Raw genomic sequence first — 26599 nt, 5'->3', positions numbered from 1 at the left:
AATTATATAGTAGTTTTGAATGAGCAAACAACCGCAGACAAAATCAGGCAATTTAACTTAACCAGGTAAAGCCAGTGTGTTTTCTAGCTAGAGGTATCTGATTTATGTGGCTAGTAATGTCTTCGGCAAACTTAGATGATTTGACGCTAAGTACAATAGGGCATATCAACGATTTTCACGTCACGTTATGCAATATGAGGAAATGTGATTATATATGGTATAACAGCATTGTCATTTAAAGGATACTTTAATTATTATCACGTGCAAAATATTATTATGTTGATATCTGACTTTTTGCAAAACTGAAAGTGACAACCTCACAGTAATTAGAAGGCGAAACATATAAAAAAAAATACGTTTCCGTTCTAATGCATGTCTGAATATGATAACCATCATGCAGTTATAAATGCAGAAAAACGAAATCAGTTATCCAAGTTTTGTCAGTCATTCTCACTACGTTACATAAATTTGTAGCCTTATGCTTTCTAGAACGAAATGACTAAAAACAAATTGACAGATTATGCAAGCTATGTCCAAGATTCTGAAAGTCTTCATTTGATTGGCTAATCCAAAAGGTTATCAGAACTTGACCCCTTATGGGATGTTGTTAGATGTTCATTTAACGTAGTAAGAATGACCATCTAAATTTTAATTAGATTGGAACGGTTCAAGTTTATATTGATAGTAAAGCTTAAAACTAAAAGATGAACAATTAGAAATTGTACAATTTATGTAAACAAAATAGTTCTGAATTTCATCTGCAGTCATGTTGACCTTATACTGTAACATTGATCTTGTTGAATGAAAGTACAGTTTGTTGCATTGTTTTTATTTTGGAAGACGGTTGAATAGAGACGGTTGAATACGACTATTCAATCGAAATGAGTCTTTGTTTTATATGTTCAATATAACTTATTCTTAATATTGATATCATAACCTATATCATGAACAGATGATTATTATCTCAATATTTGCTATCAGATTGTGTTCCTCAGAAGTACGGTATCAGATGTGAACAGAATTGTTCTACAAATTGCCTGGATAGTCTATGTGAGAATGTCAACGGTTACTGTGAGGGTGAGAAACAGTTTCTAACTTTTTTTTTATTTTTAGAAGAGAATATTTCTGTATGGCATTTAGATTATATTAAAGAGGAAGTTAATAATTTCTTCGAGAAGTATTTCCATTGAGTACTTTAAATAGAAATAGGACTTTAAAAAAGCCAGCTAACACATACAAACAAAAGTACATTTAAAGACTCGGATTCAAAGAATATCTTTAGAATGACACTCGTTATGTGTTAAATGATACCATTGAGGAAATGATGAAATCTGTTAAGGTGAACGGAACTGTCCTGGGAATTGTAAGAATTGTGGAAAAGACACAGGACACAGTACAGGTGAATCAAAGGTTATTACATGATCATTTATAATTATATAAGGCTGCTTTACATGCCTGATTGTTCCGTTGTCACCACCCCAATTCTCATTTTGAGAAAAGAGACTTAACAAGGATTTGAACTAAATTTGTATGGCGGGTAAAGCTTATTAGTAATCTGCCCCTTTTGGTAAGGTTGCATGTAGAGATCGAGGTACATTTTGTATGTAGTAAATTGTCTGTAGTGTCCTTGATTAAAAGTTATGAATGATATATCTGTTCCCCATCGTCAGTATATGTAAAGGTAAAATGGAAGAATTTGAAAAGGTCTCTGCTACCTGTACTGGTAAGCTCTCAAATATAGTCAACTTCGATTGAAAACAAAACACAAGTCGGCCAAGAGAGGGTTACAATTTGTTTCAATACTCATGCTAATAGTCTGCCGTAAGGTATTGCCCCCAAACTCAACACAGATATTGTCGACCAGAAATTAATTCTCCCGATTTCATTAGCCGAGCAATTACGTATTTCCTCTTGGAATCTAGTTGTAGTTTTAGCAAAATAAGCGCTGGGATATTTCAAAATTATGTTCTTTTCATAACATAGGAAGAAAGGCGGTAGTGTAAAAAGTGCAAAATAAAAACTTTTGAAAGAAGGGACGTTTTTAAGACGTGGATATTCAAGATTGATGAAAATCTCTTGCGAGTTCTTCGAAACAAACACGCTTTCTATTAATTTTCCTCTTGATTAACCATTATCTCAATACGACTGCAACTTTTTGCAGCACTAATATTAGAAGTAAGAAGATTGCATAAAGACTTAATCTTGGAATTGCTCAAGGTAGCAACACAATGAGGTTTCCATTTATTATCACGTAGTTTTGGAATCAAATTATATTAAAATTCAACCCTGACACAATAACATTAAGAATGGAAGGAACAGGACTGTATATAAGAATTTAGACAGGAAATTTTCGAGTCAGCAAGAAAACGTAGTTTATAAGGATTATTATGTAAGTGAGTCAAAGTACATGTACAGTATATTCAAAGTGATAGCATTATGCAAAATGATCGCATATAAAGTACCAATGAAAACATATTTTAAGAAGCTAACAATCATATTTAGTTTGTTTTTATCGGACTGCGTTGCTGACAATAACGGCATTATTTGTGGCCAGGATTGCTCTACAAATTACTTTGAAAGCGTGTGCGAGCAAAATCATGAGAATGCGAAATCTAGGTGATAATTATAATATCAATATCTTTACGATCAAAAGGCTGTTTTATTCCGTAATTTTTGTGGTATCGCAATGTGTTTGTTAAGGATTAACGATTCCTTTAACTGTACAATGTCTACACTATGTATTTGCTATTGTATAAATGATACGAACAAGGAGCGGTAATGTCTGCTATAAGAAAAAGTTAAAGAGGACTCTTATATTTTCAGACTGTATTCCCGGGAAGTTCAATAGTACATGTCATCAGGACTGTCCCAAAAATTGCAATCAATCATTGTGTGTGAAGGACACTGGAAACTGTGTCGGTGAGTTACAGTTTATAGTCGGTGTAATTATTATACACGGAAACAATCCAACTACTATGCTTATAATTAAATGAAGATAATAATCAAAATGGTGATATTAAGGGAATGAAATGAAGAAAGCGATCAGTCCGATCCGTTAATATAGTCATTTTTGGGAAGGTTCTTATGATTTCAGAATGCATTCCTGAAAAATATGAAAACATGCGATTATGACTGCCTTACAAATTGTTAGGAAATGCTGCGTGAAAATGTCACGGGGAAATGTGTTATAATGTGGTGGTCAAGTGGCGATATGATTCTCACTACTTACTCCATGGTTAATGCATCCAACAAAATAAGGCAGTGTTTACATTAATGACAAAGATACATAAGGAAATATTGATAATAAAAGAACACATATTTGACGAAGGAAGTTATCGTTATTTTACATGCTTTAAGATTGTGTTCCGCGGCAGTACGGCATTAGATGTGAACAGGACTGCTCTACAAATTGTCAGGACCGACTGTGTGAGAAAGACAACGGGAAATGTTACGGTGAGTTACGGCTTTCAAACTTACGAACATATTCGTGATTTTATAATGATAAATTTGGAATATTAAATATCACGATTAAGACCGTTAATTTTGAAAAGTCAGAAAAGCATGCATTAAAAGATTTGTTATCTGTAAAATATCATAAATCGAGATAAATTTTAAATGTTTGTTTGTGTGTGTTCGCCAATACAGTTCAACTGTTGTGACAGATTATTAATAGTTATATAATGTGTATTGTTTTCACATATAACAAATACTAAATACATGTTTTGATGAAGATTCCACGATGGTCTCTGTCGTATGTATTTGTCCCGTTACAAGCTCAGTCGAAATTTTGTCTTTTACGCTGCCACAGGTTACGTGTTGAAAATATTTCATTGAATGACCTATTTCATTTATTTGCTTTATGTATTCATTGAACATTATCATGTAGAGACTATAACAATTTATTACATTTTTACAAGTGAAAATTCAAAAATTATTCATTCTATAAAAGTGATATTTTTCACTAGTGAAAAATATCACTTTTGCTGATTTGACCAATCAAATTAACGATTAGAAAATATCAAAATAATTGACCAATCAGAAAGCCCGACATATATGTCAGCACCTGGACAGGGGGAACTACTTTTTTTGTTTACAAATTATCGCTGTAGGCCTAGTTAGCATACGGGGTAGGTTTTTCGTTGATAAAAAATGCAATTAACAGAATATCTAACAGTGTCTTCAGTAATACCAAATATATTTCACTCGTGTGGCTTATATTTTGATATTATTTAATATTAGCCCCACTCGTGAATTATATTTGGTATTACTGAAGACACTGTTAGATATCCTCTATTTATTATCAAGTGTCTGAATCAATGATAAATAAAACACTACATTTATCTGTATCCGAACAATATTTCTCTTTATATAAATTTAGAATGAAAAGGTTTTAATTCATCTCGGAGTTAAATACTGGATTTTTGCTTTGCACCGTCCATGACAGTGACACATCTTCGGTAATGATTATCATTATACTTATAATTCAAAATCATACAAAAAAATTAAATTGATAATTGTGTGGTTGTAAACCTTATTCATCGTTGTATTAAACAAGTTAGAGAAATTAAGATGATAATGCTAAGATATTCAAATAACGATAAAACGTTGATATGAGTTGAAGTATCATTTTCTATTGCGACATTATATTTTACAGACTGTGTTTCTGGAAAGTACGGTACTAACTGTGAACAGAACTGTTCAGGAAATTGTAAGGACACATGTAAACGGGACACAGGATCCTGTACAGGTAAGTTACTGTTTAATTTAGATATTATGTACCAAAATAATCTTACGGCTATGACTGAATAATAGTTCTGATATTTCATAAAAATAATAAGATCAAAGTCCATGGCGATTATTGGTACAGTGTATGGCAGGCATCGTTGTCTTATAGCTATGTTTCGAATGATTGATTGACGAATACGATGATCGATTACGTGCCTGTCTGTCACGCTTCAATATTCCGAGAACACGGCATTTGTTCATTGTATCAATTAATTTGTCTTTGATATGGTAACTATTACATGTTATGATGAAAATAGAAATTATCAAAAGTAATAGCTGGAAAAAATTAGTAATGATCTATTATGCATTATATTTTTAGAATGCGTTGCTGGAAAGTACAGTAATGCATGTGATAAGGACTGTCCTAAACATTGTAATGAGACGTTGTGTAGAAGGGGCTCAGGAGACTGTATAGGTAAATAACAGTCTACTATATTATATACTATTGACTGCCTCTACTAATCCATTAATATTCTTTTCGTTAATAAATGCATTATCAACGTTTGTTACATTGAAGAATACATTGCACTCCGTGAAAAATGCTTATTGATAGAGACAAAAAGGCCAGTTCACTTATCAGCTGATAGACTTCACAACACAGAAATATATGCAAACAAATATTTATTATAAACAAAATTTTAAGAAATAAGCTACCTACATGTACAACATATACAATGCTAACATAACCACTAACGCGACGCTATAACACAGTACACCTATGCATTTATATCACCTACATAACTAAATAATTATATATTGTTGTCCTTATATAACTATCCCACGTAACCGTGCTATGAAAGTCTATTCCTCAAGTTGCGAACACAAAGTTTCGATGTTATCTCCAGTCTGCTTCCAAAGATTTAAATGTATGTACAGCACTGCACCTCCTGGACCAAGGCACACATCAAGTGTCTATACTTAATTTATGCAGTTTCCATATACTACCTTCCACTTGTATGATACTGTATACTTGGCTTAATTATAGGCTTCCTTAGGACACTCGGTCCTAATAAACTATTGGAACACCCAGCTCCCTGCATTTTATGGGCATAACGCCTCTTGACCGGTCCCTTTCTCCGGTTGCAATGGCCGCACACACAGGTGAACTTACTTGAGAGCATGCATTTACACTTCAGTGACCTTACGTTGGGTTTGAGATTAGAATCACAAGTTACATAGTCCTAACTTACCTGTGAAAATCAGTCTGGGATACAGTGTAATCACTATACAGGATTGACTACACATATTCTCATATACACAAGTATGAGGACCTTTTCACAATAGTCAATAAACATTTGACTAAAACGAATAAGTTAGATACAACGAGGATAACCTATCATATGAAAGTCCATCTCCAGATATGATGCATTAATAATTATGATTTTCCTTTTATTTCCATTTTTTATAGATTGTGTTCCCCAGAAGCACGGGGACAAATGTGAACTGAATTGTTCTAGAAATTGCCTGAATAGTTTATGCGAGAAAGATAACGGGAACTGTCATGGTAATCAACAACTTTATAAATTAGATAATAGTATTGCATATTTAAACACAGTGATACCAATGCAGGCCTTACAGTCATCAACGTAATGAGTATAAGCCAAACTTGTTTATCGTGTACAATAATGAGCAGTCTTAGGCGCCTCAGACTGCTCAATGCTTTACATAAGTTTTGGGCTTATATCTTACTTGAACGTACAGCCTCTTTGTCTTGATATTGGAGAGTTCATTATCTGTTGAGAAATTTATTAATATAACACATGAGAGTTATTAATAGAATACATGAGAGTTATTAAAAAAATACACTAGTTTAACTAATTATGGTAATTAAGTTGATAACTCTGTGACATTCAAATGACGACACAACGATGATATGTGTTTAAGTACCATTTGCTGTTGAGAAATATAATATTTTATAGACTGTTCTCATGGAAAGTACGGTGCTAACTGTGTTCAGAACTGTTCAGGAAATTGTAAGGACACATGTGAACGGGACACAGGGTCCTGTACAGGTGAGTTACTGTTTAATCAATAACGACCATGTCTGAATGATATTGCAAATATATCATGAGATCGGTTAAGATCTGAACTAAAACTGACTTTAAAAGAGAAAATGTATGTTCAAGGCTGTTATTGATTTATACGATATCGTTCTTTTTTGATAGCTATATTACGTATGAGTGATTCATGTTTATGATGATCGAAAATATATATGTGTCATTAGCACAAATTTCAATATTCTGGTAACATGAGAAGGCGTTTCAATAGTTTAAGAACATGGCATTTTTCATTGAATCAATTAGTTCGTCTTACATAATAACAATAACGTGTTATAACTCGTGCAATTGAAACTGATAAATGGCGATAGCAGGCAAACAAATAATGATCAATCATGTATTCTTATGTTTTCAGAATGCGTTACTGGAAAGTACGGCAATGCATGTGATCAGGACTGTCCTATAAATTGTAATGAGACGTCGTGTAGAAGGAACTCAGGACACTGTATAGGTAAATAACAGTTTACTATATCATATAATGTGAAATATTCAGATCAATTCAGTAATACTCACTTTATCAATAAATGAAACGTACTCGTTTTCTTAACCGAAAAATATATTCTAGTCGATGAAATCAATATTGTGCTTTTTTACCATTTTATACGGTTTGAGCTAATGATTATTTAGCAAGAATTTTCTTTTCAATATGAAATCATTAGACATTCGATTTAAAAAGATAACAAGTTTTGCAACAAGGAGTACCTATAACTTTACATCAATTTGTTTAAAAGCAGGTAATGTATGGTACATTAAACAAATTGATGCATTACAGGTTTGAGGAATAAGCTCGATTAGATTTTGGTGTCATTTTGATAATGATAAAAATCGAAATACGAATTAATGCAGGTGATGCGCTCTCAATAAAGTGTTTGAATATGTATACATATATATGTATGTTTAATGTAAGCATTCTGATTCTAACCTTAAGGAACAATTGTAGTTTATGGGAAATCTGACACTGGGTATATACATCTACATACCAGATATACTTGGAGAGTTATGACAAAAAAGGCTGTGTCACATTTGTTAAATACTCGTGATATTGCTTTGCAGAAGTATGTGCTCATTCAATATCGCACCTTTAGCTGTCCAATTACTTACCTGTAGCTTCCATATACGTGCATTCATGTATGTACTTAATGCACATCTACATGTGCTGTCTATGATTTTGCTGACTGTAATACACATACCGTAAATTGGGATATTTTGGTGTCGGAAAAATTTGGATTTTTTTGGTCAAAATATTGTGAGTTTTTTTTGTGTGTGTACTTTCTGTGTCAAATTTTGGTTTATTCTGACGTCCATGTAACTATCCGACCTCTGGTATCTGAGACGTAGATAAAATGGAATACTTTCCTCGGAACGCCGTTAAACAATATTTCGTCACGCGGTGATTGCTTTTGAAGTTATTGTCACTCACAAACCACCAGGTCTACTGTAGAATTTTGTTTAAAAACAAAATGATTTTAATATTTATTCATATATCCATTAAAAAAGACGGTGCAAGGTCATCAGAACGTGATCCCTTATGGGATGTTGTTAGATGTTCATGTAACGTAGTGAGAATGACCATTTATATTTTAATTAGGTTGTCTTAAAATAAACGTACTGTTGGATATGCCTACAATAAATTTTATGAAAATAACTATTTTCCCGGTAACCATCCTCGACATTTAAAGTGCCCTGCAGGTAGGGCGTACGAATTGTACCTGCTGCCCCCATTGCATGATCGTAAGAGGCGACTACACTTGGGATCTTATCTTTTCTCCTCTTTCTTAACAACTTTTTTCTTCATAATGTCTCCCTTGACAATGCCTCACTTTTGGCCTTTAGTTGAGCGTTCGCCCCTGTGAGGAAGGCTTTGGGTTCTGTCCCTTGGCCGAGACATACCAGAGTCTTTAAAAATGGTAGTTGCTGCTCCTGCTTAGCGCTCAGCAAATTAGGAGTGGGACGACTGGTTCGCCCGTTGTCAGTATAATGTGACCGGGTGGGGTGTGCTACTGGGTGTATTCGGCGGTATGCTTCAGTGAGGTAGCACTATAAATCGGCAAAAGATCCGGCCTATCACAAGGAGACTTAACACAAATATACCGCAGCCTTCCCAAAACACACATACGCACTCATCACACGCATACATGTCGCACGCACGGGAGGCCGTCCTTAAATGACCTTAGCTGTTAATAGGACGTTATACAAAATAAACCAAACCAAAACGACATTTAAAATTTGTTTCTATCGCAACGATTAAACACATATCAGGGTCGTTCTCTTATGATAATTTGAAATTGAGTACGACGTAATTTCTGTTAAAAAGGCCATGCTTACGTACGGTTTTGAATTGATTTCCTACAGAAAGTTGCGACACGGTGGATATGGCATAAAGTATCGCCAGGTTTTTGCGCATTCGTAAGAAACGAAGTTGTTGTGAAATACAAATCGTTAATCTAACTTAAGCAAATGTTACAAAAATCCGTAGCTCTATGAAAAGTATCCTCGTGTTTATACAAGCAGCAAATGAAATTTTACTAGTAGAAACTCCACAAACACGAATTTTAGGAACCATACCCTTCTGAAGAATAATAAAACGACATATTTTATGCAAACTGGAGGATTAAAATCCTCTGCTGTGTTCACGGAAGTAATTTCTCAATTACCAAGCCGAAAAACGGTGCGTCCAGAATGTTTATTATTTCAAATCCGACGACGTTTTTACTTAGTTTGTTAAATTTTGGAGCTTGCATGTCAGACGGGCTGCGATGGCCGAGTGGTTAAGGCGTCCCAACGCTTTATCACAAGCACTCCACCTCTAGGTTGCGGGTTTGAAATCCACATGCGCACGTGGGTTAATGTTGCGTCCCGTTTTATTGCTCATTAGTGTATTCATGTAAAATATACATTGTTGTACATTGTTGCAAGTTGTACATTCCAATGACGTCACATTGTTTACAGATCCCGCGTTGTGTCTGCACTGCCTGACAAGAAGGCTTCATTCTGTGTTTTTTAATTTTTTTGTTAGTTTTCTGATAATTCAATTGATCAGGTATGATTAAACAACCCTAATCAATATGAGGTGTGATTGTAATTTTAAGTTTAAACCGCATGTTGCGAAAAATACTTTCACTTTGTCAGTGCATTCGTGATCGCAGCTTCGATCGGCTGTCATGGCAACGACGAGGACGGTGGTTTCATCACAGTGACGAATTTACAAACTTGCATGTGTACAGCCGAAAACTTCTAACTATACCTTATGTCTTTGGAAATCATCTGTAAATAATTAATTGAATTAATTACGATCCATTGCATTCGTTTATTAACGTTTGTTCGTTTCTATATGCCGATTTCGATACTTAAAACACTGAAGAGTTCCAATATTGGAGAATGAACATTAACACTTGCTCTATGAATCATCCTAGAGCACCCGACTACCCTAAATCAATACTTATGAAACCGGTACGAGCGTGAAGGTAATTGTATGAGAGCAACGAAAAGTGCTGTACATTCTTACGAAAATGACAAACATCGTCAAAATTACTTAAAAAGTAGTCAATTAATCGGCATTTCTTCAATTAACATCAGTTGATAACGCCGTTATGTAACCATACTTGAATAAATAGAAGAATGTACAGCACTTTTTCTCGGTTTCTTAGCACGATGAACAAGTGTATCATATTTGTTTGTACGACAAAATACGTTGGTCGGGTGCTCTGGCCATATTTACCGACCAAGTGTTAATGTAGTCCTTCGTGCCGGTCACGTGACCACGCGAGAACACGAGGAACGACGAAAACATCCCGATAAAGACGTTGGACACCTAACATTAAAATCCGATCAAAAAAACAAACAGAACTAACCGGGAAATCATTAAATATTGAATTTATATTAAAACATGATGTTTTTTGTTCTTTTTATTTATAAATGCAACATTAACCCACATGCGTGGGGCAGTTGCTTGGTTTATGAACGTATGTCGATAATTGTTACAGATACAAAAGAGTGCTGTGACAATCTACTTTAAGCTTTCTATTTTCATAAAATATCATTATAGATGTAATTGCTAGCTTTGTATTTTCGTTAAATATGACTATAGATGTAATAACTCTACTACCAATAGCTACGTACCTTACAAAGCCACAACCCAAATATCTTAATTTACGTTATAACAATTGATTACATCACAGCTGAGTTTTTGATGTTGTTAAATTCTGTTATCAAGAGCATTGGAGAGCTTTCATTTTATGGCGTGAAGGAACGAATACATAAAACTACAAAAACAATACTTCTCATCTTCGTCATTATATTACGTTATTTAATTTCTAGGTTGTAACATGGGATTTTACGGTACAAACTGTTCGATGAAATGCAATAGCAGTTGCGTTAAATGTGATCAACAGAGCGGGGAATGCACGGGTAAGTTTATTTATAGCAGTGTTGGTAGAAAAATATATATTGTAATGAACAAATGATGAGCGAATCATAGTTATGATAGAACTGTTGTTAAGTTACGCATATCTTATAATGAAAACAACATTACTTAACGGTCGCAAAGCTTTAATCTTGTTTTCTTTGACTTTCTACAGAATGTAAGGCGGGTTTATACGGATTGAAGTGCAACATGACCTGCGGCCATTGTAGTAGTTGTATGCATGACACTGGTGCTTGCGCGACCGAATGTGAACCTGGCTACAAAGGGAAATTCTGCAATACAAGTACTTGTATTTTTTATTTCTACCTATGCGTTTCTTCTCAGTTAAGTAAAGATAAAGGCAAAATAAGTGCTAGGTCGAATACAAATGTTTGTAGAATAATATTTATTCCAGTTTGCAAACGGCTGTTTTGATATATAAATAGTTCGACAATGAAGTTTTGTACTGTATTTCCATTTTGTTAGGTGTTTGAAATCATTCAAAATTCTTTAATGCTATTTTTTCTCTGTAACAGAACAAGCCCAACAATCCGAAAGTCCACCACCAGTAGACGTTGGACCAATAGTAGGAGCTATTGCAGGGGTGATTGTTGTAGCTGTCATCGCTATTGTTATTGTCATCATCATCAGAAGGTAATATATATCAATGTTTATCGATATGTAGTAAATAGGTAGCTAAGATGTACAATTTACACATAATTAATAATTTATATGACAGTTTTTAAAATGTTCTACGAATATGTTTGCATAGCTGAATATGTTTATACACAATACACATAATATATACACAGATTCTTCTTTTGATGACGTGCCACTTCCAAGAAGCAAAAAAAAAACTCACCCTCCTGTTTTTTTTTATTCCACCCATCAATGTGTTGACCCTCTCCCCATTTAATCGATTTTGAGAGTCACAGTTTTATTGAAGATATTTCAGTGATGAAAGAGCATTGTTAAAACACACTATTGAACATGTTCATATTGCATGAAGAGCCTCATACTTATACATTTGTGACATTCGATGTATTCGTGCCATTTTTCCAGACGTCGCTTGAGTGCTGGTAAACAGGAATCCTTTACTGATATCGGCCTTTCCAATGTACACAAGAAGAACATAAACAACACACCGCAAGACTCATCTGGCAAATCTGGGGTTACAGAGAGAAACGACTACAGTAATCCATTAGGTGATCTAGGTTTCATCTTGAGAAACAAAACATAGAAAAAATAATAAAGGGAGACTATTATCCTGGCCTCAAATCTCTTCGTCTCACATACCCACCTGCAAAAAATATGCGCAGCAAATACCAATGCTCACGATCGACATCATAAAAACATGTTTCGATATTGCTATGATAGACATAGAGAATATCTAACAGTGTCTTCAGTAATAGCAAATATATTTCACGAGTTAGGGCTAATATTTTGATTTTTCACAATATACTATTGGATATTCTGTTGATTACATTTACAGTAAAATCTACCGGGAAGTTTTAAAGTAATACCATTGATCAGTCAAATCAGCCAAAGTGATATTTTTCAATATAAGAAAAAATGTGATATTTTTCACTAGTGAATAAATATTATTTTTAGAATGAACATTTCACTGGTAAAAATGCAATACAGTCCGATACTTCAGGGGTAATTAAGATTAAATGTTCTGCGATAGAAACAGAAGACCCGTCTTGCAAACCTGAGGTTGCAGAGAAAAACATCTACAGTAATACATTAAGTGATCCATGTTTCATTGTGAGAAACATTTCATAGAAAAATAATAATAAAAAGAGACTATTATCTGAATAGATATAATGAATAATGTTATAAATACTTCATCGCCGTCACTGTATGTTCTATTTTTTCCAAAATATGTATGAAATTAAGATTTTACAAGCATATTTTACTAACACAATTAAATAACCAACTAATAACAGAGTCCTAAACATAAAACATAAAACTACGTACAAAATATAGAGGTTCAATTTCTTCTGGATGTTATATATGTTTTTGAGCTTTTTAATTGTGGAAAGTATATATAACTTTTGGTAATGCATAGCATGGTACAGAAACTAATGTTTATGTGTGATGTACAAAACAGATCCAGACGAGTCACACGAGGACACAGCCAATGTTTATGTTAACACTGAGGAGGTAGGAAGAGAAGCCGGATCTAGTGGTAGCGTCTACTATAATACCGGTCCTGTTGGATTTCCTGTCTCCAGCCTCAAATCTCTTGCCCAAACAAAACTGAAAAACAAGGCCAAGGCTTTCGAGAACGAATACAAGGTACATAATCTAAAAAAAACATAATCAGTGTAAACAATTTACATGATAAACGGTAATGTACTCTGTATTAAAACGAGAAAATGAAGTCAGAAAAAGAAATAGATAACTATACTTATGTTATGAAAATGATGGACTTTATTATTAGTATATTGCATGCTGTATGATATGTATGCGTGTAAGGAAAGATACATTACAATCAGATAACAAACAAATAATTTTGAAAACAGCGCATGTGTAGACTTTGGTATTCAAGGTTTGACCTCACCTCATTTTTTGTCTCCTTCATAAGTAGGGTTAATAAGCAATCGTTTTGAAATAACATGTTCCCTGAAACATATTTTAAAAGTAACATATATGTCATTTAAAAAGAAAGTCAATATCAACGAATAAAAACCAAAGGATAATCCTTTTTATATTATGAATTTTGTTGCGTTTCTAAAAAAAAAAAAAAAACCAAGATTCCACATGTACTTTCCTTTCCTGTTATAGTCTATACCGTCTGGAGCTTTACATGCACATACCATTGGAATGTTACAACAAAACAAAGCAAAGAACAGATTTAAAACCACGTTTCCCTGTAAGTATATCTTTGTTCAATTATTATCCACGAGGAAATAACACTAAAATAATATTGCAATCGTTAAATGATAATGATTTATCCTTTATAAACTTAGTCCGTTTAGGAACTAAAATGTATTTAAATTATCGGTCTGATTTTTCCTATATCAAAATGTTACTTTGTACAAAAGACAATGAACGTGTTCAAAGTGTCGCAACGTTTCAAGGCCGATTAACCCCTTTGTCACGCCATGACTGAGTTGAACCTGTAGCTTAACTTATGGAGCGTGTATACACGCGCTCTATCAATAGACCAACCGTCTAAGGTCGTTGTACAGTTTTATGATACAAATCGCTCACTCATGACTTGAAAAAGACAATCCTTTTTTCTATACAATGTTATTGTATATTGTAAATCTGCCATACAGGATCGCCATGCTATCTTTTACAGATGATCATTCCCGTGTGATACTTGATACAGTTGACAAAGATCCACACTCCGATTACATCAACGCCAACTACATCGATGTTAGTATAGTTAATGAGAGATAACAGAAGAATAACCCGAAACCTAAAACTTACTTAACCTTGCTTGTCAATTATATGAGTCTGTTTCTATCTAGTCGTGACGAAAATAGTAAAATCGCTCATACTTTAGCTTATAGGTTGTACTAAATACCACAACTGCAGGAAAAACTTCCCTTCCAACCTGTAACTAAATGTGGTTGCCCCATATATATAATTGTAAATCCTTTATGCAATAAATCTTATATGTCACACTGAACAAGTTAAATAAAACATCATTCGCCCTGGGTTTTTAAAGATCATTGACACCATTTTCCTTATCTTAACGATTTGTCAAATTTAAAAAATTGGCTCACCATGTCATTCATGATCTGACAGAAACTTATTATTGAGTTATCAAATGATGAAATATAATATGTTTTAATTATATATTATGATAATGCTACTATTAAATATTACAATGTGTTTTTTCATATCTTACAGAGTGTTAGAAAAACTGCGGAATACGTAGCAACACAAGGTAAGCATGTGTAAACCAGAGAATACTTAACTGCACATAGTTGTAACGCCGGTTAAATCTGAGTAACCTTTGAAATTAGGTCGCTAATAATAAAATATTCCATTAAAAAAAATATCATGTACATTGTTTTCTTATTTCTTCATAAAATAGGTTCATACGATCGCAGATGGTTTTCTCTCATACAGCCATCTACGTTAAGAAATACGAAAAATTTAATGTAACTGAGTGGAACAACAATACATACTGTTTGTCCTTGAAGAAGCGTCTGTTAGTATATATATATTCCAATTTTAGGACCGAGGCCTGGCACTGTGAATGATTTCTGGCGAATGATTTGGCAGCTGCGGACTGGAAAAATTGTCATGTTGACAAATATCATCGAAGGAGGAAGAGTAAGTACATTTTGAAACACTTAAAAAATTTATTTGATATGCATTGATTGAATTTAAAGAAAAGTTCTCCCGTATCTTCATTGTTTTTCTTCAACGACAGTACACCAGTTATGATGAATTAACGAGAAAACATTTGTATTACCTTATTTCGGATAATCGCATTTCGGTTATTGTCATTTTATTCCAGTCCGCCTTCATTAATTAGAGGTGTCTTTTGTTGGTAGGCTTTAAACGTTTATTTTACATTTAATACAGCAAGTTAGCTTACAAATACGGTATTAAGGCAAGGTTACGTCTTAGACAATCAAGGAAAATTAAAACTTATTAAATATTGTCTCTGGAAACAAATAATGAGCAAACAAATGGGAGAACCAATCCTTAATCAATTTTTGAAACTGAATTATTGAATAAAAATGCTATTAAATAGTTATCCGAATCAACTACCCAAAGAAACAATAAATGCGTCGCGGAACAGAGATGGTAACATTATATAATTTCCTCCGGTGGTATTGAGAAGGAACCATTTGTCCCTCCAAGTACGACCAGTCGTATTTACAGGTATGCTTGGATATGCATGAGATATTTGTCTTAAGCAAAAGATATTCGAGTCATTGATAAGGGGATGTTCAAGGTGTTCATTCTTGTCCCGGAGCTCACACCATACACGTTTATTTCAATATTTTGAATATTATGTTTTTTTGAAGAAGACGCAAGTATGACAACATGTTTTGAGATTTGTTTTTCTATTCTCTATCAAGAGAAGAAAACGGCTGTTTTTATATTTCCTTATAACTTATACGTCACAGTAGCTCATTGTTAAAATTCAGATGTTTCATTTTATTAATTCCTTATCAGTTTTATCTCCCGTTTCTAACTCTGAACGTTAAAACAAATTGACTGTTAGCATTTACGCAGTCAGATAGTTGTTGAGACAATATATTGCTGATAAATATACATATTAATCATCATAGTTGTGTTATATATTTTGACGAAACAGGTATGATTACTGTCTAGTATAGAGGAATTAGAGGAATATTACAACCATGGAGTGGAGACCGTTAGGTCCGGTCTGTTTGACTGTTTGAAATGGGCAGAGAACACGAATAAGATGAAATGTCGATAAATATGATATAAGCAAATATTGATTAATCCGAAGTTAAAGGATTTGATAACCAATGCCAATCTTATTTTTTCTCTCCAAATTTTAGCCGAAGTGCGACAAGTATTGGCCAGATGAGGGAGAACCTTTGACTACGGCAAATTTCAGCATCACTATGGACAGGGAAAGGTCGTATGCCTTCTACGTCATCCGTGACCTTACAGTAACAGAAAAGAAGGTATAAATAATACTGAAATAACAGCAGTTGGAAAAGACAAACTTCATGTGTATGTATGTCTGCACCTTGATAGCTATTATCCTAAATGTTCTTTATTATTCATTCAGACGAAGTCAGTACGTCAGATACATCAGTTCCATTACACCACGTGGCCCGACCACGGGACTCCAGACCCAAACGAACTCGTTGTCTTCCACCGCCGCGTGATGAACTACCAGACCGTCTTGGCAGGGAAAATGGTTGTTCACTGCAGGTAAGAAGATACCTTTATCAACCGTTCGTCCTTATAGGAATCACGGAACCAAATTATTTCCCATACACGATAAGGTTAACGATTATCACTGTTTTGCTTAAATGGAGTTTCAACACTGGTCCAATATCCCTACTTTAGAATAGATGAATGTCATCATGCAGACCTAAAAATAGAATATTTAAAAATTCTACCAATTTGAACTTTTCTATATGGGGGTCAACATCTTGTATTGAATTCAGCACCAAAAACTAAACTTGCAAAGAATTACACACTTGATTAACTCCCCTGATAAAAACTAAATAGTAAAAAATTACATTTGTTCTTTATATTTACATCAACATGTATTGCCCAGTCCACACAGGATCCTTATGAAACTTCTCTCACCTGAATATCCAATGCATTCACCTTCCTAATAAATCTTCTGCCAAAGCGGGAACAACCAACATCCTAGTTTTTATTTGGTTCTGGGTCCCTACAATTGGTTTCCAGTTTATGTCGCGAATCATGTCTTGTTTAAAATGGGTTGATCACATTATCCTGGTTATTAATATGCCGAAATAATTTCACTGTTTATTGTGTATTGACGATATTGTATTATGTTTTAGATTTTATTTGCGCCGACGCTAATGTGTAAATTAAATGTTTAACAAACTGTTTTGGCAGTGCTGGCATAGGCAGAACAGGAACATTCATTGCCCTGGATGCTCTCCTGGAATACGGGAAGGAGTCCGGACACATTGACGTAAAGCAATACATCAAAACCATGCGGAAGGATAGGATCAATATGGTTCAAACTGCAGTAAGTAAAACATGTTAAATTATACATATTTTTTTTATGAAATTGCTTTAATACTTTTCAGATTATATGCCAATGTCTTATTCAAAAATACTCTCTTATATATTCTTACCCATTCATATGTCTATGCAATGTTATATAAATGCTCAGTACTGGTCGGAGCCAAAGTTCTGTTGTAATTACTTCGAAAAGCAGAGGATATCTTTTTTCTCTCTTAAAAATGCCCCAAAAGAACGTTCCAGCGAGTTTGCATCTGTCATCAAATCCACATGGGGAATATTACCAATATATACATGTGCGTGGATGCACCTGAAAAATACACTAAGACCAGGGGCCCTAATAGAGTGAGCGTCTTGTAATTCACCATCGACAACTGCCATACAATTTTTTCGTCTATTTAAAGATAAGACATCTTTAACATATCTCTAGGTGATATTTAAACATGTTGAAAGGTTTGTGGTGCCTTTTCTGGTACGTTCTAACATATACTCAGCCTTTCAGAAAAACTTCCAAGAGTCTGAAGTAATATGCCACCAAACTAAACAGATGTTGACAAATATAAATTTCATCATTCTCACGATTAAATCCTTGGCGCATTTCATGCGGGTCCTAGGTTTAACGAAATACACTTCATTAATAATGTACAGCAGTTTTTACCAATTATGAGATGATATTGAATATCCTTAATGCCTACACATATTTTTATCCAGGAACAATACATAGCTGTACACCAGCTCCTTATCGAAGCCTTCGATATGCCAGACACCCTGATTCCAAGAATGAAGTACCACGCGACACTTACTGCTCTCTCAAATGGCGGCGCAACGAACCAAACAAAGCTGAGGAAGGAATTCCAGGTAATATCACATTTTCCACTAATGTATAATTACGATATCGATAAAACGCCAAGAAAACTGAAAAACAATATTTGGAAAAAAGTACATTATTGTTTATAGGGAACAACCAACCAATTGAAAAAATATATTTTTGAAACAGCCCCTGTGTATAGAACGTTGAGCCAAGGATAAAATGTCTAGCAGCCACTGATTGGCCAGTATGTTATGAAGTGAGAAAATAGATATGTAGCCTGATAGGTAACTATCAATAAAAAATGTTGATATAAATTTCGTAAGTCCGATTAGTTTTTTCCCAAAAGTTCACGTAATAATAATAAACAGGTAAACATTTACGACTTTTGAGAATTTTTACTGCGAAATTCACCTATTTTCAAAATGGCTACCCTGGAGAAAACTTGAGCTGAAGGACCCAACTTTTTTTTTTTTGGTTAGGTGTTATATCAGACCCTAAACTTTTGTTATAAACCATAATCGTCATATTCAATTCAAGAATTTGAATGAAATAATCCAAAACGTTAACACTAAAGTCTATGGGAAAACAATTGGTTGGTTGGTCTCTTTAGCGAGCTACCGCATATGACATTTTGTGCCATGTAGCGTCCCTGGAAACCAGATGATGGGAACGACTAGCACATTTTCGGACGGGATTCTCATCTTGGAGGCATTGTAGAAGAATTTAGAGAGAAATTGAGATTCAGGGGGGATTGATGATGAAAATATGACACATGTAGTGTTACAAGGAGGACCATAGACCGGACAGATACGGACATACATTCTATAGTTCAATGGTAGCGGTATATATCGTGGCTCGGGGTACGGTGGGATGCTGGTTGTACTGCTGGCACTACCCCGGTTCAATGTGTGGGTGTGTGTCTGGTTGTTCTTTTGTCACTACCCCGATTCGGTATTCGGTGATGTGTTTGGTTGTTCTGTTGTCACTACCCCAGTTCAGTGTTTGGTGATATATTTGGTTATTTTTTGTTGTCACTTGCTCGGTTCCGTGTTCTGTGTCTGTGTTTCGACTCTTTTATCTAAATAATGGCTCTACTCCTAATTTTTTTTCTCGTTCGGCCTTTTTTTCTTTATTTTTACAAAAAGACCAGAAATTAGGGGGTGGAGGAGATAACATTGAGTTATCTGCCCTTGATTTTTATTCTATATCTGATTTGTTTATATTTCTAAGTAGCACGATTTCTATACTTGGATATTAACCAAAAGCCATCACTTCAAATTCAAAGCTTATCAAGATATTAAAATTTACATTTCAAAATTAACTCAATTTTAATGTGGTTTTCTCTTAAGAATTTCATATCCGGTACCAATAGAAGAATCAACCTACCAGCCTAAGACTTGCAGTCAGGCACTGCATATTTTGATAGCATATCCTATGGTTCTATCCTGTTCCAGAAAAGTTATATTTGAAAAATGTGAAAGATGCTATAGGGAACAACCAACCAATTGAAAAAATATATTTTTGAAACAGCCCCTATGTATAGAACATTGAGCCAAGGATAAAATGTCTGGCAGCCACTGATTGGCCAGTATGTTATGAAGTGAGAAAATAGATATGTAACCTGATAGGTAACTATCAATAAGAAATGTTGATATAAATTTCGTAAGTCCGATTGGTTTTTTTCCCAAAAGTTCACGTAATAATAATAAACAGGTAAACATTTACGATTTTTGAGAATTTTTATTGCGAAATTCACCTATTTTCAAAATGGCTACCCTGGAGAAAATTTGAGCTGAAGGACCCAACTTTTTTTTTTGATTAGGTGTTATATCAGACCCTAAACTTTTGTTATAAACCATAATCGTCATATTCAATTCAAGAATTTGAATGAAATAATCCAAAACGTTAACACTAAAGTCTATGGGAAAACAATTGGTTGGTTGGTCTCTTAAAGGAGCACACTGAATACAACGAAAATTTGTTATTATTGCAATTGTCATCTGAACTTGTAAACTTATATATATATATAGAGTATGTAAAGTGTACGAGGGATAGTTTTTTAATTGAGAAGGAAACTTTATTTAAAACATTGCCGAGATATGTCTTTTTATATTTGTTTTTGTAAAGTTAAATTCATGTCTCAGTTTACATGTTCAGTGATAGATCCGTCTTACAAGGTTGTTACACATATGAAAGACAAAATGTCATGTAGACTTTGAGATGAACGTACTTTAACGTAGAATTTTCTACAACACACACTACCTCATTGAAAAAGATGTTGTTTTGTGTTATGTACATACACCATGCATATTACAGGTTTATATATATCTCCGTTTCCTGAGTAACTTGCCGATTTTAAGCCTAAAGTTCGTTTAAGTAATCCTTTCTTTAGTTCATCTTTTTTCAACGCGTACATTTAGTGTGTACTTGGCGTCATTACATGTATTTACAACTATGTAAATCTTACAACAAACATTGTGTTTAGCTGACACAGTCTATGAAACCAGCTTACAAAGAGACAGACTACCAAGCCGCCTTACTGCCATCCAACAAGATGAAGAACAGGACCTTATCTGTACTAGCAGGTAAAAATCCATCAAACATGACGCAATATAGGTATATAACTGATGTACTTCTGATGATCTCTAATTCATCAAGTTATCCCCTCATACGACGGAATCTTTGGATAGTTATCAATGTAATCACTGTAAACATTGTATTTTACGATAGTTCATATTTTTGTGTTTTACCTGTAGTCTGAAGCAAATCTAAAACGTGTTTGTGACACGAACTTTACATTTATTCATGATTTTACTTCTAATGAACTATGGTATGTTTGTATATAATTCTATCGAAAATTAAAGCGATAAGTGGCATTCCTTTCTCCACATTACACAACCGGTCAGACTACCATGTATAATAAAATATCGATAAGAGTACTTAATATGTAGTATAAAATTGTGTTAATGACAATGAAACGATGCTTCTGTTCAGTTGACAAGTTCAGGGCGTACCTTCGATCACAGGCTACTGGTAGACCGGATTATATCAATGCAGTGTCAGTGCCTGTAAGTATCTGTCATCTGGTTTTAATCGATTGATTAGCATATGTGTGCTAATTGATTAACTAATAATTAATTAATAAGAATGATGCAAAATTAAATTTATGTCTATATATGATTTATAGGTGAATATTTGAATTGATAACAAAGCATCGTTGAATAAAATCTATATTGATAATTGCATGTAGGTCATTGTAACCTTTTGTAATATTATTCAATGATATAGATGAGGACATGCATTCGTAATTTTTGGTGGATTATGCTTACTTTTCCTTGTCAATAGGGGAAACATTGCGATTAATATGAATGGTATTACAGCCAATTTAAACGTACTGAAGTTCTATGATATCAAACAATATAAGGTTTCTTTCCTTCCATTGAATCTCGTTGCTGAAATTACACCTGTTTATTGGGGCTTTTTCTATAATTTCTTTCTGTCTATATTGGGTGAACCTTTCATTCACATTTTTTCTGCCTACAAGAAATTTGTCAAAATTGCCATTCTGATGTATAATGTCAAAGATATGTGTTTATCATTTCACATAGTCCTATACATCCAAATCTGGGTATATCGTCACACAGACTCCTCTGGAGGACACCGTGGTGGATCTGTTGACGATGATAATGGACCACAGCTGTCAGACAATAGTCATCATCCAGCCGGAAGAGATTGTATGTGTATTTCCACACAAATATTACCCAAAGTAGATACTCTCATCTTTAATTTCGTCTATCAAAATCAGGATATTGAGAGTTAACAAACAGAATAATTTACCGTAAAGCCATATATTCTGATGGGCCCCAGTCTGTGGCCGGTTTGATTCACAAAATCAAAGAAAACTTATCATTAAATTTTAAACTGAAAACGGATTTTTAAAAAGTCTATCTCTGAGAATGTTCATATTGGTATAACTTTTATATTCCAAACTGTTCAGCCGGTGGTAGTATTGCATCAGTGACCTGTGATGTCATTTATGTGGTACATCACAGAGGTCCAACACACGACATGTGCCATGGTCTTGTAACACTCAAAGAATTTTCTTTACGATAAAATTGAGGCATGTTGTCCAGTCAATTAGTGTTTAAGCGAATAAACTATAAAATAGTTGAGCACTCGTTGGACTGTACAATCCATATATCAAGATATAATCACATTACATTTTAACATCATACGTTTAACCTATCCTAGAATTGGCTTCCAAGTGAAGACGAAGATAAATCTATCGGAGATTTTACGTTGGAACACAGGGGGAAATCTTCAACGATAGCAAATGTTGATTTGCTTGAAATTGCAATCGAAAACGCGGTAATGTATAAATATTATAATATGATACAAAATGTCTAACTTTTTTTTAAAGATTTTGGTAAAATAAAAGTTCCTTTAAATATTTCGTAAGGGTGAGGACATGACAGAGTCTCAGTCTTTAACAACATTCGGTGCCCATGGACCATCTCTATCCTACATTCATATAAATGACTTCCTGGAAATATCTTAAAAGACGTGGTTTTGTTATATTCTATGTCAGCAGTGCTATTTCTAAGTCCTGGTAGTGTCACATTTCAGTTTTATTATATTTTGCATGTAAATATAGATATTTGGAATGTATTCCTCACAGGTGAACAGCTTTAATTCCACTGTTCGAGTGTTCCACGTGACTGGATGGGGTAGAGAATCATCAGCCCCCAAGGATTCGTCCATGTTGCTTCACCTACTGGAACTTGTTGACAGCAGACGCAAATCGGACGATACCAAGACAACAATAGTCATGTGTCGGTATGTAGTTTTACCTTCATACTTATCTATGATATACTTTATACGTCAGTGAATATACCTTGTATTATATACTTTGTGAGACGTCAGCAAACATTATCAACGACTGTTAAGGATGTGAGAGAAATTTATTTTGTTTTCTACGTCATATAATCATGCTGCTTTGATGTTTCAGTGATGGCTATTCCCAGAGTGGGCTGTTCTGTTGTATCAGTAATGCCCGAGACCAAATGAAGAGCGACGAAGAAGTAGATATCTTTCAGATTTCACGTCAGCTGCTTGTGCGACGTCCAGCATTTGTGACCAATTTTGTACGTATATTGACATGTTCACTGCTTAAAGACGAGCTTTAGTCGATGATAGCAATAATATGTTCGTCGCCATCATGATTACGTTAGGAATTTATTTCTTGTTCAATACGAACGTCAACCTTTTTTAAACCTAATAATACTGCAATTGTTCTACTGCCAAGATTCTAACTTGGAGAATATTACATCCCATAGTAACTGATCTAGAATCATCAGAGCAGAGACTCCATTGTTTCCATTACATTTCCATCTTTTGTTCTTATGCTTTCCTGGCGGTTTTCTTGATTAAGGTATAATCCAAATTTTAGTATGGCTTTTTTTTATTTATAATTATTGTTTTTGTTTTGGTTGTTCGTCTGTTTTTTGCTTGTTTTGTTTGTTTTTTTTGTGAACATTTTATTTAGCACAATTCACTACTATTATTAAATAATGTATCAACCTGTATCTACAGTTATAATCTATTTACCTCAAAAATAGTATGTTAATCTTAAATTCGGATATTAGTCAAAACATGGTTAATGTTATGTCATGTATCCATTTCCATTTATCAGCATAAGATGTAATTAGGTTCAGCGATAAATATTATATTATAGAAAAGGTATTTCAGTCGTTTGCATCGGATGAAGACGAACCATGTTTTTCTTCTTTTTTGTTATTGCCAACCTTGTTGGTCTGGAAAATGTATTTACCTATCTCATCATTTTGGCGTGTTATTATCATCATCATCGGAATGACTCACTGTTTATTTCGATCAAATGAAATTAAATTTAAACTTTCAGGACCAGTACCAATCCTGCTACAACATGATCAAAGACTTCTTGGATACCACCGACGTGTACATGAACTGATTAATGAGTACCTGGAAACCATCAACGTGAACATAAACTAATTAATGAGTACCTGGATAACGCCGACATGCACATGAAGTAATTAATGGGTACCTGGATACCAACGACGTGTACATGAACTGATTAATGAGTACCTGGATACCACTACCGATGTGTATATACTTTAGCTTCCATAGCTTGCAGAACGTGACAATTTTCCTGTGAATATCTGAATCTTTCCATATGCTAGCATTTTTTTCAATGACGCGACGACAATTAATCAAAACAAATAGCAAGGTTGTTTTCTTCTATCATGGATTTCACTCATTTCGTTAGAAAGTAATTATGTTGTATATATGCATACTGATGTTTTACATATCACTTTTACCAGTGTACGGATTTTTTTGTTTTCTGTGGGACGTTTTTATTTGTCATTTTTTGACTGATATTGAATCTCATTCGTTTTCTTATTATTTTACATTGTTATATATATTTTTCTATATTGCAAACATACTTTATTTTGCTTTAAAAAGATTGAAGGTTTATTGCAGCGTTACATTGTTTATTTGTGTATTTTTATTGTTTTTTTTTTTTTTTTTTGCTTTTCTTCCCCATGCTTATGCAGCAACACAGCTCTATATATACGGCGGATCGCTCTGAATAAGAATGTTCTACGTATTCTTGTGCTAATGTTTTGCTGTTCATACCCCCTCTCACTGAAATAAGAATTTCGTTTTTTCGACACTTGTATATTCCAATGTAGATTTCTCACTACGGTTATACATGTTAACTCGATGTGAAATGTATTAATTTGATTTCATGGATTGTTTCTTATTATTATAAATTGCTGGGTGCCATATATTGTTTGACGTATATGTCAAAATATTGTTATATGAATCTATTTAATATGAAGGTTTTATCAAGGACAAAGTCTGTGATATGTTGCCTTATTAACAAGACAAACGAAAATTTATGATTTTTAATTGTCTGCAATGGCATATACATCGCTGTGTTTATAGTATGAAAAATGTTTTTGGTGTACCTTTTTCAATTGTTTTTTCAAAATAATGAATTGATGCTTATACGGAGACTGACAATCGCTTCATCCCATGTTTATTGTTATTAATAAAGCAAAATATGACAATGTGTACTTATCAACAATATCAAAATATCCAATATTAATATTCTACACAAAGACTAGCATGATATTGCACTGATAAGTCGCTATTTGGAAGCTTACTGGAGCATGAGGAATGTTGTTATTTTTCACCTTTTCTAATCGCCTTTTGTCCATCGCCATACGTCGTACGTCGTCCATTCTTTCTGAAACACATGAAATGAAATTCTGAATAAACTTCCCGTCACTAGAGACCATCCAAGTTTCGAATTGTTGTTGTTCAGATCCCCTGAGGACCTACGGGGTCAAAAATAGTTTCCCCTGAGATGGGAGTAAAATAGTTACTATAAATAAATGACTGTAATTTAATATAGGAAACTCATATTTAACGGCATCACTTGTTGATTTGTAATTGGAAATAGATCGACCTAGTTTGAGATGATACCTTTATGGTATTTACATTTTGACCCTGACTGACCCCCACGACCTGATAGGCAGTGATAAAATGGATCAACTAGACTGAAATATATCAAAACCCAGGTGATCGTTCAGGCCCATGGACCTCTTGTCATAAATGATGCTGTTTTTTATTACAATTAATAAAGTTGACAATTCTGAATTATTGCATTTTCTGTAGTTTGTTGTTGTTGTTTGTTTGTTCTTTTGTTTGTTTTCGTTTTTTAGTTCTTTTTTATGATTATTATTATCATTATTCAAATGCATTTAGAATCAAATTGATGTTAGTTTACAGATGAAAAGGTGCAAAATACGCTTAAGC

At 33.9% G+C, this 26599-nt stretch overlaps 1 protein-coding gene across 1 annotated transcript; it reads left to right on the top strand.

Annotated features, from left to right (window-relative positions):
* Nucleotides 1–3739: 3739 nt before the first annotated feature.
* LOC117318792 (receptor-type tyrosine-protein phosphatase epsilon-like) lies at nt 3740–26453 on the top strand. The gene is made up of 26 exons (XM_033873747.1): nt 3740–3755; nt 4655–4747; nt 5105–5200; nt 6194–6289; nt 6705–6797; nt 7198–7293; nt 11160–11249; nt 11420–11548; nt 11781–11898; nt 12307–12449; nt 13358–13545; nt 14035–14122; nt 14555–14631; nt 15112–15148; nt 15443–15540; nt 16749–16877; nt 16985–17130; nt 17794–17929; nt 18637–18783; nt 21222–21321; nt 21731–21804; nt 22345–22470; nt 22988–23104; nt 23415–23572; nt 23745–23880; nt 24657–26453. Exons 1-26 carry the CDS (start codon nt 3740–3742, stop codon nt 24723–24725), a joined length of 2796 nt encoding a protein of 931 aa, XP_033729638.1. The 3' UTR covers nt 24726–26453.
* Nucleotides 26454–26599: the final 146 nt, after the last annotated feature.

This window comes from Pecten maximus, unplaced genomic scaffold, assembly GCF_902652985.1.
Source record: "Pecten maximus unplaced genomic scaffold, xPecMax1.1, whole genome shotgun sequence".
Classification (NCBI taxonomy): domain Eukaryota; kingdom Metazoa; phylum Mollusca; class Bivalvia; order Pectinida; family Pectinidae; genus Pecten; species Pecten maximus.
This window is presented reverse-complemented; position numbering and strand designations above follow the sequence as displayed.

Excerpts from the sequence above, each read along its gene's own strand:
- LOC117318792 (XM_033873747.1), top strand. Across the intron at positions 17,930-18,636 it reads TCAATATGGTTCAAACTGCA|GAACAATACATAGCTGTACA; the intron begins GTAAGTAAAACA and ends ATTTTTATCCAG. Across the intron at positions 22,471-22,987 it reads TCATCCAGCCGGAAGAGATT|AATTGGCTTCCAAGTGAAGA; the intron begins GTATGTGTATTT and ends AACCTATCCTAG.